This window comes from Pyrus communis, chromosome 13, assembly GCF_041283825.1.
Source record: "Pyrus communis isolate YQ-2024b chromosome 13, ASM4128382v1, whole genome shotgun sequence".
NCBI lineage: Eukaryota > Viridiplantae > Streptophyta > Magnoliopsida > Rosales > Rosaceae > Pyrus > Pyrus communis.
The window spans coordinates 25,328,522-25,346,340 of NC_142577.1; the positions used below are offsets into that span (position 1 = coordinate 25,328,522).

General features: G+C 38.4%; 1 protein-coding gene across 1 annotated transcript; it reads left to right on the forward strand.

Moving 5' to 3' along the window:
- The first annotated feature begins 1,869 nt into the window (after positions 1-1,869).
- On the forward strand, positions 1,870-17,367 carry LOC137736275 (protein DETOXIFICATION 29-like). Its single transcript, XM_088682787.1, has 7 exons — positions 1,870-2,375; positions 2,586-3,127; positions 5,864-5,950; positions 16,104-16,160; positions 16,243-16,600; positions 16,727-16,813; positions 17,003-17,367. The coding sequence occupies exons 1-7, from the start codon at positions 2,019-2,021 to the stop codon at positions 17,090-17,092; spliced, it is 1,578 nt and encodes a 525-aa protein (XP_088538913.1). The 5' UTR covers positions 1,870-2,018; the 3' UTR covers positions 17,093-17,367.
- The last annotated feature ends 452 nt before the right edge of the window (positions 17,368-17,819 follow it).

Below are 17,819 nucleotides of genomic sequence, written 5' to 3' on the forward strand. Positions count from 1 at the left end.
GGCGAAAAATAAGGGTGAGTGGGTTCGAAAATAAAGTTTTGTAAAACCTTTTCGAAAAGTGTAATTCTTAGCTGTAAAACAAGTATATGGTTTCTCAAAAATATCATAATAGTAGTATGTAGTAGGTACCCTGCAGCAGAAGTATGTCAAAGATGCAAGGTACAACAACAAGGTATCTCAAAGTTAAATCTCAAACCGTTATTATAAGAAATCAATGCTCATTAACTTATATAAGCACACAAGTCCATTGCATAGATATTTAGACAATGGAATAGATTGGGTGTAGGTTTTACATTCTAGTACTACATCACGTGAGCTGTGCTAGTCACATCACATACGAGTCCAAAACATCACACAAAAACATAGGCTGACACCTAACTCTGGATCCAAAGTGAATGTAAACGGTGCATGTGAACTACAAGTGAAGCTGGTCCATGACCTAGGACAATACAAATAACTAAGAGACACCGTGCAAACATGTAATAATGAGCCGATAAAATGCAAGGATGTCATGCCACAAGTTTATACTCACAAATAATATTAAAAACATAAAGTGTACGACAAGTCTATTTGTAAAGCTAAAAATGCCATGTCACATCATAATATATAAAAGCAGTTGTTGGGAAAATTATATATAGGGATAGAATAAAGAGACAAACATTTTGACAAATATTTTTACATTTTTCTGAGCCTTCAGATTTTATAACATCCAATGGTCCTAATTAAGAGTGATGTGGAGACTTTTAGTCATTAAATAATATAGTTGATGAAGTGGATTATTAACTAATATAATAAATAAATAAAGATTAAAACTTAAAATGAATAAAAACTGGAAATTTCGCTAAAAAGGTAAAAACCCTAGAAGCCTATTTGACTCTTGTGAACTCGTATCCAAAGCCTTACTACATCTATGGAGATTGGGGGATGGAGATTTCCCTGAATTCCAACGATGTGATTAACTGTACAATGTTGAGTAGTTTATTGTTTGCTATTTAATGGTTGCAAAAAGTTAAAATTGGGAGGAAAACTAAAGTGGTAAACTCTGCAAACATGAACAAAGATGGTTGGATATTAAAATTTCATGAGGAAATTGTAATTGAATGAGGAAGACAAATCATATTTTCATGCAGATAGAAGAATTTTTTGGAATGACATCATTCTTGTTTCAATTTCCTTTTTTTATTTTCATGGCAAAAAAAATAGTATTATATAGCCATGAAGAAGCATTCACTGCATCAAAGACAATGATGAATTTCGTCATTGTCATATTGCAAACCTTTTTGTTGTTGTTGTTGGAGAGTTGCAGACTCAAACGGCAAAGAGATCATGAAGGAAGCTGGATCTATTTTTAACTTCACAATATTCCTTTATCAAAATATTTATTTAAAATTTATTTTTATTTCTATGTCATTGCCACATTATTTAGTAGTCATCTTAACTTTTAATTAGAAGCGTCAGATGTAAATAAATCCAAGAGCTTATAAAATGTGTAAATAAATCCTAAACCCCATATCTGGATCAATCTTACGGTTGAAATTTAACAACTTAAATTTACTTCAGCATTTATTAATTACAATTAACCATAATTAGATCAAAAGCCATGTCAAGTCATTTAAAACGAACAAAGGGTAGGTGTCGAAGTTTAATTTGTCTGGAACACCAGCTGTCAATCTGTGTTGGAGTGATGGTAACCTGCAAAAATTTCTCGTGCAGCACATGGAGGGATTTTTCCATGTGATCATCACACGAAATGGTATACCACGTGTTCCTATATAAATGATGGATTATGTGTGTTAAAAGATTAATAACTTAAAAATTAAAATTTTTCACAACTTGTATAAAAACACGTGATATACTATCCGTGTTCCCGTCATAACTAAAAATTTCTCCGGCATACGTGGGAAAGGAATCCTCGCCCACGCCTTTTCCATACACCTAGGCTTCCACGCACGTTTCAGTTGTAAATTTCTCGACACCTACGCAAACGCAATCGCAAACTCTCTCCCTCTCTTTAATATATGGCGGATAACAAGCAGCCGCTTCTGCCGCCGACAGACGAGTTTGATCATCATCACCTGCACGACCACCTAGAGTCCCTGGCTCCGCCGGCAAACCCTTCTTTTACTTCCACCGCTTCCTTCACTCCCGATGCCGACGACATCTCTCCCATCGTCAGCGTCCGCGACTTCTTCCGCGAGTTCTTCAAAGAAACCAAAAGGCTATGGCTTCTCGCCGGCCCCGCCATCTTCACCTCCCTATGCAAGTATTCCCTCGGCGCAATCACTCAAGTTTTCGCCGGCCAAGTTGGCACCTTAGACCTTGCCGCCGTCTCCATTGAAAACTCTGTCATCGCCGGCTTCTCCTTCGGCGTTATGGTACGTATATCTCCCCCTCTCCCATACCCTTCAATCAAATATAAAAAATATGAATATCCATATATGTGGATTTTGTTCCACGCTCAACACTCACTACAAGAACTGGCAATAGTTACTAATATTAATGTCAGTAGCTATTGTCAGTTTTTTAACTGTGACAAAGACCCACTGAGTTTGAATCTCACATATTAATTGATAATATGTTTGAAGCTTGGAATGGGGAGTGCTCTCGAGACGCTATGTGGGCAAGCATTTGGAGCAGGGCAGCTGGACATGTTAGGAATCTACATGCAGAGGTCGTGGGTGATCCTCAACTCCACTGCCGTACTCCTCTCCTTTCTCTACATCTTTGCTCAGCCACTTCTCAAAGCGATAGGGCAGACCGCCGACATATCGAAGGCGGCGGGAGTGTTCGCGATATGGATGATACCGCAGTTGTTCGCGTACGCCATGAATTTCCCGATAGCCAAGTTTTTGCAGTCGCAGAGAAAGATGATGGTCATGGCGGTGATATCGGCGGTGGCCTTGATCCTGCATACGCTGTTCAGCTGGATTTTGATATTGAAGGTCGGATGGGGACTGGTCGGTGCGGCGGTCGTGCTCAACGCGTCCTGGTGGTTCATAGTTTTAGCTCAGCTGGGTTATATATTTTCTGGGACATGTGGCCAAGCTTGGGTTGGATTCTCATGGAAGGCGTTTCATAATCTTTGGGCTTTTGTTAAGTTGTCTCTCGCTTCCGCAATCATGCTCTGGTAATTAAAACCCCTTTCACGCATCTTTCTTTTGTTTTCTTGTTCCGGCCCCTTGAATTCTTTTAACTTGGTGGTACTATGCACACACCATTTTTTATCTTTCACAATTTCTACTTAATTTTCGACCATTTGATTGAATGAATTGAAGATGATCAATGAATATAAATTAATAATAAGTGTATATAAGGTAAAAAAAGATGTATGAATAGCACTACCCTTCTTTTATTGAAAATAAATAAGTAAAAATTTTAAATGCTAAAATAACAGAACTTTTCGTGGTCACATTATCATGTAGTACTACAAATATAATTACAATAATACGGTAGCCTTAGTAAATAAACCAACTCATTATAACATAAATAAATTGATAATACCACAAAAATAAATGTTTATAAGTACTGAAAACACAAAACACATGGTGTGTTATTTCACGTGTTATAATAAGAGTGTATGAGTTTAGAAACTAGACAATATCACTTTTTTTAATACATCGCTCGGCGAAGTTTTTATTTATCAGTGTTCTAAAAAATAGCCTAGGCGGCCGCCTAGGCGCTGGGCGTGGTGGTGCTGATGCAATTAGGTTCGAATCGTTAAGAAAAATCAGGGAGTTGTTAGGCGGTGGTCTAGGCGGCTGTCTAGACGGCAGTGTAGGCGGAGTGGAGGTTTCCTGAGAAGAAATTCCATCGCTTTGCCTCCCTTTCTCTGTGCACCACCACCTTCTTAGCTGTTGCGACTCCCTCTCTCTGAAATCCTTCGAAGAAGCGGAATTTACAGTGCAAAATAGAAGAAGAGGAAATAAGAAAAAAATGAGAATGTACAAAAGGAAAATGGAAAGAAAAAGAAAGAAGAAATGGAAAGGAAAGAAGACGAAGCCGATGAGAAAAATGAAAGAAATAAAATGAATAAAAGTTTTTGGTTTTCACACAAAAAGGAGTCTCTTGATTGATGTGTGAGGGATGGGGACTAGGGATGGAGGGTAAGGGTCACACATGACCACACACATGGTGCTTTTTGAAATTTGGGAGGATGCATGCCCCTCTTCACACCGGAGATGGATTGTCTACCCTCCCTTTTCCATATCCTCTCCATGCCCTCTTGTTTTGTGCGATCACGATTAAGTTACATCAACATTTTATATTAATTTTTTTATAAAAATAATAAGACAATAAGACAAAAAACAAATGTTGACGTGATTTAACCGTGATCGCACAAAACAGGAGGGCATGGGAAGGGTATGAGGAGGGGAGGGTAGACAATCCATCTCCCTTCACACCACACCACACCACACACTGACACAAGTGGGATTTTTATTTTTATTTTTATGAAAATTAGATATAATCATTCAAAATATCTTAACTAATATGGCATATATGTGTGTTTTTAAATTTTGAACTTTGGATACTAGTTTTGCATCTTATCATTTATTATTGTATTCATAAATTTTATATAAGTATAATTTTTTGTAAATGTCAATATGCACTTACTTACAAGATACACAAGAAATTTACTTAAATTTGCCTAGGCTGCCTAGGCGCTAAGTGTTAGCCCGCCGTCCGACTAGCGCATAACATTTTTTAGAACCTTGTTATTTATTAAAATTTCACTATTTCAAATAAAATATTTATTTTTAAATTGATATAGAAATGAGAACTAACTTCATTTCAAAATTCTCATGGATTTTAGTTGAGTAAAATTTCGTAATCCAATGCCAAACTTAGATTTTGAGTCTCGCGTGTCTATTATTTCACTACCAAGACATTTTAAAAATGCATCGTATTCCATGAACATGATATATATATATATATATATATATATATATATATATATATGAATGAGGATCCTCACTGAATCCTCTCTGTGTGGATTTTGAGAATCCTTCAATCACATTTATTTATTGTATAAATGACATCTAACATTCATCCTCACATAGAAAATCCGATGAGGATCTCATAAAGAAGATCCGGTGAGTATCCACCCAGTGCGATGCACAGAAGATATGACAGACAGATCTCCCAAATATGGCTGTATCAAACAATCACATTGAAAAACAAATCGTTGTCATCCACATTTCAAATTTATAGAGGTGGATTCAACTTTACAACTGTGCCTTGGGCCATGACAAATGAAAGATCGGAACCATGAAGATAATCAAAGTACGTACTAAAAATGCTCGGCTTTTAATACAAGTAGAAACACAACTTTGTGACCACACCAGCCAACAACCACCATCGTGTCTTTATGTGTGGATGACAATAATCCACACATAGGTCGGACCGCCTGAAAGCTTTATGTCTTTATTCTTCAACATGATTTATAATTGCCGTTTCTTCTATTGGTCTGCCTTCTGCTACCTAGCATATGATTTTATATTTACTTTTTCTTCTGCTTTTCGGCTTTTGCTACCAAACAAGTAGCCCACACCACACCGCACTTACTAAGTTACCAATTTAGGACTTGTTTGATAATTATTTATAGTAAATATTTTTATATTGGTAACGGTAAAAAATCAAAATAAGGTCAAATTTTAAAAACTTAATAAAGAAATTATCAAACAAGTTTTAAATTAGTTGTTCGTGATTAGTTTTGTGAAATGCGAATAACAATTATCTACAATATTATAGATTCTGTTTAATTCTAATTTTGTATTATATCTATTGGTTTCATAGAGATCCCAAATGATCAAATGAATTTCCAGAACAAGCTCATTTGATTTTATGTTTTTTAAATCTTGTGCAGTTTAGAAGTATGGTACTTCATGGCACTGATTCTCTTTGCTGGGTATCTCAAGAATGCAGAAGTTTCTGTGGATGGCCTATCCATATGGTGAGTACTTAATCTCTTCATAACTCTGCTAATTACATTTTAATTTTTAGGTATTTTTAGAGACATTGTCAAGCCTAGTTCATCTTATAAGCATGTGAAAAAATGTCTCATGGCACAAGTGGTCCTCTATCACAATGGTAGAGGATGTGGATGCAAATTTATTCCTCCTTATTCTTGGACAAAATTGCACCTACAAAACAAACAACACCTTATGTCAAGGTCAAGAGCCTCACGCGCCCACGATGAATTTTGGGGGGAGGGGGGGGCTTTGGCCGAAGAACCTCCGATGCCAAAGTTAGAATTTTGAGGGAAAAATATTTAGAGAATTTAGCAAAAGTGTAGAACTTCAGTTTTTAGAGAAAATGAGGTAGTGTATATACGGCATGACGGGTCCCCTTTGGAGAGATGGTGACCAGCCCTTTGTGGCATTTTTGGGTGTAATGTGTAGTTAATTAGCCAATTAATGGATTAATTAGGTAATAAATCAATTAATTAGCTAATTAATATAATTTGAAAGGAATGTTTTAGGGGTTACCTTGTGGAGAAGATTTGATGAGGATAGATGAAATAGGTTTTGAATAAATACCTACTTTGGGCACTTTTGATTTGATTGTGGGATGATTGTCCACTGCTCGCGCGTAGGCAGTGGCGAAGCCATGAATTGACGGGAGGAGGGGCGAAGTTAAAAGATTGCAAGGTTAAAAAAAATAGCAATAACCAAATCCTTTTATATAGTTATGTCTTCCATAATTTATCAATACAAACAAATTGCAATTGTTGATGGCGAGGTTTCATATCATGAAAACGTCGCATAATAGGCTCATTATCAATAAAAGCAAATACATCACTCTCAATGTAAACAAGCATGCTATCACTCAACCATTGATCTCCCATTTTGTTACGCAATAATGTTTTCACAATTTTCATAGCAGAAGAAGCTCTCTCCACCGAAGCAAACACCAAAGCCAATGTAAGAAGCTTATACACTAACATATAGCTTGCACACCTCCCATCTTCGCCAACTCCTTTGCAAGATCACCAATTCCTCTCAATGATAAAAACTCACTATGCATCTTCATATCGTGAATATAATTATCAAGTTGAATTGGAAGATTCATGAGGTCCATACGATCAAGATCTTGATGATAAAGTTGGGGTAGACGAACAATTTTTGCTTTGTCAAAAGATGGCAAATTATTCATCAGACTCAAACATGCCATACAAAGAAGCAACTTGGTGTTTACCTCATTGAAACGATCATTCAATTTCATTGATTGCGTATCAAGAACTTGAAAATAGAGGTTCACACGATAGTAATGGAAGTTTGTGAGTCTTGGAGCTTTTCGCCTTGATTTCTAGATACGAAATGCAAATCCTCCATGTTAGGAACGACAATATTATACTCTTCTCAAAACTTTTGTACATCATCAAGCAAGTCCCCAAAATCATCATCTCTCAAGGTTGAAAATTCAATTCCAATTAAAAAATATTTCTTTTGTTGCTGCTGGGACTTTGGGGGGCCGCTTTATTGTGCTCTCTGGCAGAAAGGTTGAAAAAGCAAAAGGGAGAGGAACACGGCAACATTGAGAGTTTGAGAGGGATTGAGAGTGAAAGGGGGAGAAGTGGTCCCCCCAATATATATATATATATATATATATATTTTTTTTTTTTAATTTCGAAACGTACAAACGGTGCCGTTTCAATTTTTTTTTTAATTTTTTTTTTTACCAGTTTGGTCTGGATGTTTTAGAAAAATAGAAAGTCCTATTTTTTGGCAAGGGGAGTGGCGGCCGCCATTCCTCACCCTCATGTGGCTTCACCACTGCGTGTAGGAGTTCCGGTGTTCATTGAGGGTAATTTTGTCTTTTTAACCCTAGAATCCACGTGTCACCTCCATATTTTTTTTTTATTATTTTTTGCTCCACAAATGCCCCCACGCCTACTGGGCTACTCGCAGGATAAGGCAGCAGGTGTAGAGATCTCCAGCTTTGATGTAGATTCTCAATTAGACTTGGAATTAGATTCTTCTAGGAAAGGGAAATAAATCGCCTCCAAAGCCTATTTAAGCCTACCTTAAGTAGGGGTTAAATCAACTTCAGAGGGCAATTATTTGTCCTTACAAGAAAGAGAGAAAATTAGAGGATATTTGTTTCCCCTCCCTTATCACTCTTCTTTGCTTGTTCGTGTAAATAACCGTTTTCCGTTGATTTCTTTGTCTTCTTCGTGCCGCATCGATGTAAGAAAAACTTAATTCTCCTATCTTCTTCTTGGGTGGTGCTGTCGCGGGGTAGCCATCAGGGTGGTGCGGCATGTTGGCCGACAAAGGTTAATAGTCAGCTTGGCATAGGCTAATGAGGTGGCGTGGCATGGACCACAGTTTGGGCTGCTTTGTCTGAGTTACTTGCCAAAAATAAGGAAACTGCTTGAGTTTGATTTCTCAGTTGATGTAGATGGAGCGGTCGAATGAGTGCAAAGTGGTTGCTGCCCCCTAACCATTCGTTGCCTAGTTGGTCTTCAAGCATTTAATCTTTTAAGCTATGTGGCATTCTTGCACTGGAGAGCTTACCCAGATAGGTGTCGGGGAATTAGTTTACCCTATTGCACTGGAAAACAATTAGTTTACCCTCTCGCACTGGAGAACAATTGGTTTACCCTTTCGCACTAAAGAGTAATTAGTTTACCCTCTAGCACTGAAGAGCAATTAGTTTATCCTCTCGCACTAGAGAGCAGACCTGGATGGGTGTCGGAGAATTAGTTTACCCTCTCATACTAGAGAGCAATTATTTTACCTTCTCGCACTGGATAACAATTAGTTTATCCTCGCACTGGAGAGCAGACCTGGATGGGTGTCGAGGAATTAGTTTACCCTATCGTACTGGAGAGCAGACTCGGATGGGTGTTAGGGAACTAGTTTACCCTATCGCACTGGAGAGCAATTAGTTTATTCTCTCGCACGGGAGAGTAGACCCGAATGGGTGTTGGGGAATTAGTTTACCCTCTCGTATTGGAGAGCAATTAGTTTACCCTCTCGCACTGAAGAGCTTACCCGGATGGGGGTTTGAGCAGTCGTTGTAGATAGCAGTTGAGCTTGGCTTATGAATAACTTCTTGAATCTTCATTGAGAACACATAAATGGATCAATTGTGCTGGAAGGTAGAAAGTGCATAACAAACTAGATAATCCTTGGTTTGCAAGGTCTTGTTCGTCGAGCTGCTTGAGACGTCGAACTTATTTGGAAAAGCCTTAAGGGGGTTCAGGGAGTGATAGAGATTTCCCCTGCTTATATAAGCCTTGTCGTTGACCTGTCAAGATACTCATCACATCGGCCCTTATTTGTCAGCTTCTCAAGGTATTTCTTCCACGTCTGGCAACCGTTGGTAGTGTAGCCTGGTCCTTGATGGAATGCGCAATACTTTGTCTGATCCAGCCTGGTAAGATCGCCCTTCATGGGTGGTGGCAGCTAGAACCAAGGTTCATTCTTGAGCTTACGGAGAATTTGGCCGATTGGAACTAAGAACTTGGTGAATGTTTCAAGCATTGAGTCTTCTCTGATCGAGGAACATTCCATGCGGTTCTTTTCCGACTCATTTTGTTGAACTGCTTGGCCTCGTCCCATAGTGCGTGCTGCTCCGTCAAAGCATACGAAGCTGCCAGGGTCAGTTCTTCTCCCATGATCAATTTTCCGAATAAAGGGTGTTCGGTGGGAAGCCTATTTCTGAATGTTGTCATTGATATGTCTTCGTTGTAGCCAACAATCTTGGCCTTCTCCACTTTGAACCTCTTGACATAGTTGCGAATTGTTTCTTAATGGTCTTTTACGATGCTGAAGAAATGGTCGGATGTCATTTTAATTGAGCGATTAGATGTATACTCCTTAGTGAAAACTAAGGAAAGTTCGTTGAAACTCCGGATTGACTGAGGCAGTTAGGTGTGAAACTAGTCTTGCGCCTCGCCTTGTAGAGTTGTGGCAGAAATTTTGCACATAAGCGCGTCGTCGTTCCTGAAGAGGATCATGGTACTGCGGTAATGCTTAAGATGTCGATCAGGATTTTCGTCTCCCTTGTACAGAGTGAAGTGAGGCATAGTGAACCCACGAGGGGGACTTGTCTGCTCAATCTCATCCGTGAATGGTGACATATTTATGTTGGTCATTTCTTGTTGAAGCGCATCATCAGCAGCCTTGTTGCGCGGGAAATTGCATAATTGTTCAGTCATGAGCTTGTCAACTTCTTCTTGAATTTGCCTCTGCTGGGGCAGTGGAATTTTCGGCTGCCCTTGTGTCACGCCCTGGACCCTGCTCGATAATAAAAACTCAAACCTTAATCCGAAATGTGAGTTAAAAGCTACATAATTAAAAGGAAATTGGAATGGGTTGGAAAATAAACTCCTCTTATTAAAATAACTCCAAAATCCTTACAGGGTGTACAAAAGTAATAAATTAAAATCCTTAAAACCCTTATCTAACACAACCTCAGCTCGTCTATCACCTGTCTTGCCAAATAACTCATCTGTAAAATAATAGGTGTGGGGTGAGCAACAACCACTGTCACTCAGTGAGTAGAATATGAAATATGTCAATCAAGCAATGCCATTTTAAATGTACTATAAAATAGGATAATAATATCAAAGCTTTAGCCACATAATTCCATATCACATCATCCCTTTATGTGTTCATTATATCCTTCATAAATTATAACTCATCACGTGACCCTTACTAGCCATCCTACCCTAATGTCCCCGTGTGCAGTTTACATTTATCCCTCGGATTAATGCAATACTAAAGTTCTCATGCTCCATGAACAATTCCAATTACTCACCTATCACTATATTAATAATTCCGAAAGCATTTCCACAAATTCCAACATGCTTGACTTGAAATAGAGAGATATTTGTAAATAGATCAAAACCCACGATAGCTCATGCTTTTCATTTATCAGAAAATAAGAATATTTTGAAACACATTACATAAACCACTCACCTCGATAATCCAAGCTTTGGTAAGACAACCCAACTAACATCTCCGCACACCTCAAACCCTAGCTTTCCCTTTTTCTTTTCTTTCTAAGCTTTCACTCTAACGTATATATAAATATATATGAACAACACACACACATATATATATACACACACAAGTATGTATGAACACACACACACACACACACACACACACACACACACACACACACACACACACCAACCTCTATGTAATGCATGCATTGCATGCTATCTCCATCTCTCTCCTACGAGAGCTCACAAGCTACACGCCGCCTCCTTTCCAAAAGCAATGGAGTGAGTCTCCTATTTGTAGGTTAGGGAAACTGGCAACAACTTAGTTGCAATTGGATGGTTTTGGTGGTCTCAAAGGCAAGGATAAACTGGTGTCCTAAAATCTTTCCACGCAACCACTTTTTGATGAAGACTAAGCAACCTATACTGCTTATTCATCAAACCTATAATCACACGTGTAAGAAGTATAAGTGACTAAGAATTTAAACATATCCACCCCTGCCACCTCCAGGTTCCATGTTGCACCATTAATTACCTATAAAATTGGCATCTAAAACTCTAAATAAATATTTATTTTAATTTTACAATACGGGATCTCACAATCTATCTTCCTTAAAAAAATTTCGTCCTCGAAATTTACTAAACCTTATTCCGAAGTATACTCTTAAAGTTCTATATCACTAGCTCAATTCAATTCAACCTATCTAACTGGCTCGGTAATAAAAACTCAAACCCGAATCCGAAACGTGAGTTAAAAGCTACATAATTAAAAGGAAATTGGAACGGGTTGGAAAATAAACTCCTCTTATTAAAATAACTCCAAAATCCTTACAGGGTGTACAAAAGTAATAAATTAAAATCCTTAAAACCCTTATTTAACACAACCTCAGCTCGTTTATCACCTGTCTTGCCAAATAACTCATCTGTAAAATAATAGGTGAGGGGTGAGCAACAACCACCGTCGTTCAATGAGTAGAATATGAAATATGCCAATCAAGCGATGCCATTTTAAATGTACTATAAAATAGGATAATAATATCAAAGCTTTAGCCACTTAATTCCATATCACGTCATCCTTTTACGTGTTCATTGTATCCTTCATAAATTGTAACTCACTGCGTGACCCCTACTGGCTATCATGCCCTAATGTCCCCGTGTGCAATTTACATTTATCCCCCGGATTAATGCAACACTAAAATTCTCATGCTCCATGAACAATTCCAATTACTCATATATCACTATATTAATAATTCCGAAAGCATTTCCACAAATTCCAACATGCTTGACTTGAAATAGAGAGATTTGAATATAGATAAATCGCCTGATATCTCATGGTTTCCATTTATCAGAAAATAGGACTAGTTTGCAACACATTACCTAGACAACTCACCTCGATAATCCAAGCTTTGGCAAGACAACCCAACTAACATCTCCGCACACCTCAAACCCTAGCTTTCCCTTATTCTTTTCTTTCTAAGCTCTCACTCTAACGTATATATAAATATATATGCACAACACACACACACACACACACACACACACACACACACCAACCTCTACGTAATGCATGCATTGCATGCTATCTCCATCTTTCTCTCTTACGAGAGCTCACACACACACACACACACACACACACACACACACACATACACACACACACACACACACACACACACACACACACACACACACACACACACACATCAACCTCTACGTAATGCATGCATTGCATGCTATCTCCATCTTTCTCTCTTACGAGAGCTCACAAACTACACATCGCCTCATTTCCAAAAACAATGGAGTGAGGCTCCTATTTATAAGTTAGGGAAACCGGCAACAACTTAGTTGCAATTGGATGGTTTTGGCGGTCTCAAAGGCAAGGATAAACTGGTGTCCTAAAATCTTTCCACGCAACCACTTTTTGATGAAGACTAAGCAATCTATACTGCTTATTCATTAAACCTATAATCACACGTGTAAGAAATATAAGTGACGAAGCACTTAAACATATCCACCCCTGCCACCTCCCGTTTCCATGTTGCACCATTAATTACCTATAAAATTGGCATCTAAAACTCTAAATAAATATTTTTTTTTAATTTTAAAATAGGGGATCTCACACCCTGGTCGTGACCTATTGGTCTAGGCCACTCTTCATTATGCTCGACTCATCTATGTCATGGCTGGGATGCATGTGGGATGTTTCTGGCGAGCAAGCGAGCTGTTTATAGGCTGCCTGTTGAACTTGAGTAGGATTGAGTGATTGCTTTTCTCCATCCGTCGTGCTGCCTACTCCAATGTGAGGTGGAGAATGCTCCTTGCGAGCTTAGTTGTGAATGAACACTTTGCCTAAAAGGTTGTCCATGTTGATAATCGGAGTATGGACTCAACCATGAATGTATGCTCGTCCATGGGTTTGATCAAGAATACACGCTCATCCGCGCGCTAAGATGAGAGTATACGCTATCCTGAGGACCCAGGCGGGAGGGTAAGCTGCTAGATCGCTCGGATCGTGGCTAATTGAGAGGTTGCTTGTCGGGACACTGCTGGAAAGGTTCTTCGTCTGTCATTGTCCTACTTCGGGACACCTCGTCAGGGGTACATTGCATCTCTGTGCGCTGCAAGAGCTGATTCACCAAGGTCGTCTGCTGTGTGATGGCGCTCGTCAACTCTATAACTTGTCGAGATAAGTGTTGTCTATTTGGGTTGGAAAAGCTTAGAAGGAAAATGTCTCCTTGAGCAGTGTGGTAGACTCCGGGCATGAGATTTGAGTTGGGAAATGTCAAATCCATGAAGAAATGTGATGAAAATGCCCCCAGCTCAATCGTAGGCCCATAAATTTAAAGCCGAAACGGTTAAACTAGTTTTGGACCGATTTGGGCTGCTTGGAAAGTCACGGGAGCAGGCTGGGCCACTGGAGCAGACTAGACCGTGGGAGCAGGTTGGGCCACGAGAGTGGGCTACTCGGCGTATGGCACACGTGGGTGCGAGGCTAGGGCAGCGACTTGGGCTGCTTCTAGCACTTGGGCTTGCTGCTGCAAAGTGGCGTGGGCCTGAGCTGGTGGCTGCCTCGCTGCCCCTTGCTCACCGTGAGCTCACTGCCATGGAGCTGGCCCACTCCCTATTGCCATGGTAGTCTCCGTGGCTGCCATAATGGTGGTGCTCATTGGTGGTAAAGTTGCTCTTCTTGCCATCGTGTTGAGCCTTGTGGATTGTCATGGTGGGGCTACGTCTCGTCCTCCATCATTCGATCCGGATCTTTGAACATAGGAAGTTTCGTTCGTCAAGATTTCTGAATCCCTTACCATTGTACTTATCTTTTACATTTTACAAAGAATTTTTAGAAATAAAAATTCTAAGAATAAGAATATACGAAAAATCTACAAATGAACAAGAAAACGAAAAACCTTAGATGCGAGAGTCTTCTACGAGTGTGTGACTCAACTCTCAATGAAAGCACCTATTTGTGGATGTAAATTTATTCCTCCTTGTTCTTGGACAAAATTGCACCTAGAAAACAAACAACACCTTAGGTCAAGGCCAAGAGCCTCACGCGCCCACGATGAATTTGGGGGGGGGGGGGGGGAGGGGTGCTTTGGCCGAAGAACCTTCGATGTCAAAGTTAGAATTTTGAGGGAAAAGTGTTTAGAGAATTTAGGGAATTTAGCAAGAGTGTAGAACTTCGGTTTTTAGGGAAAATGGGGTAGCATATATAGGGCATGGCCGGTCCCCTTTGGAGAGATGGTGACCAGCCCTTTATGGCATTTTTGGGTGTAATTTGTAGTGCCAATTAATATATTAATTAGGTAATAAATCAATTAATTAGCTAATTAATATAATTTGAAAGGAACGTTTTGGGGGTTACCTTGTGGAGAAGATTTGATAAGGATGGATGAAATAAGTTTTGAATAAATACCTATTTTGGGCACTTATGACTTGATTGTGGAATGATTGCACACTGCGTGCGCATAAGAGTTCTGGTGTTCCTTGAGGGTAATTTTATCATTTTAACCCCCATAATTCACGTGTCGCCTCCATATTATTCTTGATTATTTTTTGCTCCACAAAGGAGTATTGCACTTGCATCACAACGTGAGTTTGAACCTCGTCGGCTCCTTAATTTAACATCAACCTAACAAATTTATCGTTTGGCAAAAGAAAAAAAAATCTCACGGAGGAAGTTTACCAAACTTTATAAGGATAAATAAGGAATTGGAATTGGAAATTTTCTTTTGAGCATAGACCACACTTCATATAAAACATGAAATCTATAAATTAATTAAACAAAGAAATGATATGATTAAGAAACCGTCCCTTTAATCTCAAATTGTCGGATTGCATAATATATATATATATATATATATATATATATATATATATATAACTTTTTATGATTACCAATATTTTATCCCATTTTGCGGGTCTACATAAAGAAAAAAGATAAAATCAATTTTTTTTTTTTTTTTTCATACTTTTGGACTCACGAAATGGAAAAACTTCTTTCTGTAAAAGCACTTTTCTCCTTTTTTTTTTTTTTTTTTTTTGTTCTTTCGGTCAAATCACTTTTCTCTCTTGATTTCATGCTTCTAGTCATCAGAAATCCTTGACAAATTTGTATTGGAAGCTTGCATCATTTGGATTTAAACATTGAGGGGCCTTATTACTGAGTGAGGATCCTCTCTGTATCTTTTAATCACATTCGTTTATCGTATATTATGCAGTTAGAAATCATTATAAATCTTTTTATTTAAAGTTAAATATAAACAGTACCTGACGAAAATTGGCTGCACGATGTACAATAAACGGATGTGATTAGAGGATCCTCAAGATCCTCACAAAGAGAATTCGGAGAGAATTCTCATTCCTTATTACTACGTACACTTAGTTATCTCTATTTTCTAATTTAGATATGTTCTTCCTCTTCATCCCAGACTATCGCGTTGGAGTTCTCTCTTCTTTCTTTAGTCTAATTCAAAGTAGAAATATCGCTTGTAGTAAAAATTATCTGGTGTCCTTAATTTGTTCAGCATAATATAGCTTTTAAATATTATCAATGTAGACATTATAAACTATTTTTTTCTTCTGGTTTATGAAAAACTGGATTTAATTGACTAGTTTTTTTATATATGCATTGTTGAATTTGCAGCATGAACATATTGGGATGGACGGTCATGTTGGCTATGGGCATGAACGCAGCAATAAGGTCAACTTTTAATTCATATCAAAGTCCACAAACTTTAGAACACACAAAAATATCTGTCGTAATGAACTCAAACATTTTGCAGCGTGAGAGTGTCAAATGAACTAGGAGCAGCTCACCCAAGAACAGCAAAGTTCTCACTGGTAGTAGCGGTAATAACTTCCTTTTTGATCGGGGCTATCCTCTCGCTCATCCTCATCATCACCCGGGACAAATATCCAGCCCTGTTCTCAAGTGATTCGGAGGTTAAAGCTCTCGTGAAGCAGCTTACACCATTGCTGGCAACCTGCATTGTTATTAACAACGTTCAACCAGTTCTTTCTGGGGTTGCAATTGGAGCAGGATGGCAGGCTGCAGTAGCTTATGTGAACATAGCCTGTTACTATGTCATTGGGGTGCCCTTGGGCCTAATTTTCGGCTACAAGCTTGATTGGGGTGTTAAGGTAAGTTTTCATTCATATTCCCACAATCCCACCTCTCAACATTTCGTTGGTTTTAGTTTTTACATCGAGAGATTTTATTAGCACTTCAATTGTTAAAATTAACATTTATACGATGATCATTTTCAGGGCATATGGATTGGAATGTTGTTAGGGACGATCCTTCAGACTTGTGTCCTTTTCGTAATGGTTTATAAAACCAACTGGAACAAGGAGGTAAGGGTTTCAATTTACTCCCATTTCGTGTGCAATATGGCATCTTCTCTCTGCGTCCATATGTCAAAATGACGTGATGGGCGACGTGAAAAGAGAGAGATCGATGTACACAAAAGAGTATACCGAAGTTGCACTTTTAAGCTATTGGCTAAAAGAGACTGATGTAATTTATGTACATTAACCATGCAGGCATCCAAAGCTGAAGACAGGATAAAGAAATGGGGAGGGGCAACAGTGAAAAGTTCAGAAGAGGATGGAAAATTGAATCCAAAAGATTGATCATCGTCCACAATTAGGGCAAAATTAATTACGACGAAAAAGTCTTCATATCCAAATATATGACTAGCAAAATGCTATTTTAGAGCATCTCCATCTGAGGCTTTAATTTCACAGTTGGAGCTCTAATGTAATAGGTCTGCTGAAGCTGAGTTAGACTTTGGCATCAAGCTCTTGGCGTCAAAATGGGCAGCACTATCAAATCCTTTATTTTGATTTTTTAACTAGTTCTTCCTTATCTCTATAAAAGAAGAGAGAACTTTTTATTTATGTTCTTATATTTAATTGTCTCTTCGTTCATTAAAACAAAGTCATTAATATTTTCATAAGAAAACTTGATTAATTTGTTAAAATTTTACGTATATTGATATAAAAATGTACCAAGAAATAAAATGCATCAAAAATCCAAATGTACCCATAGGTAATAAAAACTACCAATATAATCAAATGTACCTCTAATAAAATTGTAGAAAAAAAATGTTCAACCAAGTTCTTAAAAGAAACAGATGTTTAATTAGCAAAATTAAAAAACGAGGCACTTGTATCAAAACGCCCCGACCGTGTGGTACATAAACACATGCCCTTGGCACTTCGGTCGACAGAGCAACTTATATGGACAGAAACGCCATGACTATCACAACCACATACGCCTCTGAGGGACCATGCAGTTTTAATGTGATCTATAATCTCTGCAACAGAAGCTTCTATAGACCGTTTGGTATACGAACAC

What these genes read in the sequence shown, in the direction of transcription:
- LOC137736275 (XM_088682787.1), top strand. Translation starts at nt 2,019, where the DNA reads ATGGCGGATAACAAGCAGCCGCTTCTGCCGCCGACAGACGAGTTTGAT. An exon ending in GCTTCTCCTTCGGCGTTATG is followed by an intron (nt 2,376 to 2,585) that starts GTACGTATATCT and finishes ATATGTTTGAAG; the next exon opens with CTTGGAATGGGGAGTGCTCT. An exon ending in GTGGATGGCCTATCCATATG is followed by an intron (nt 5,951 to 16,103) that starts GTGAGTACTTAA and finishes TTGAATTTGCAG; the next exon opens with CATGAACATATTGGGATGGA.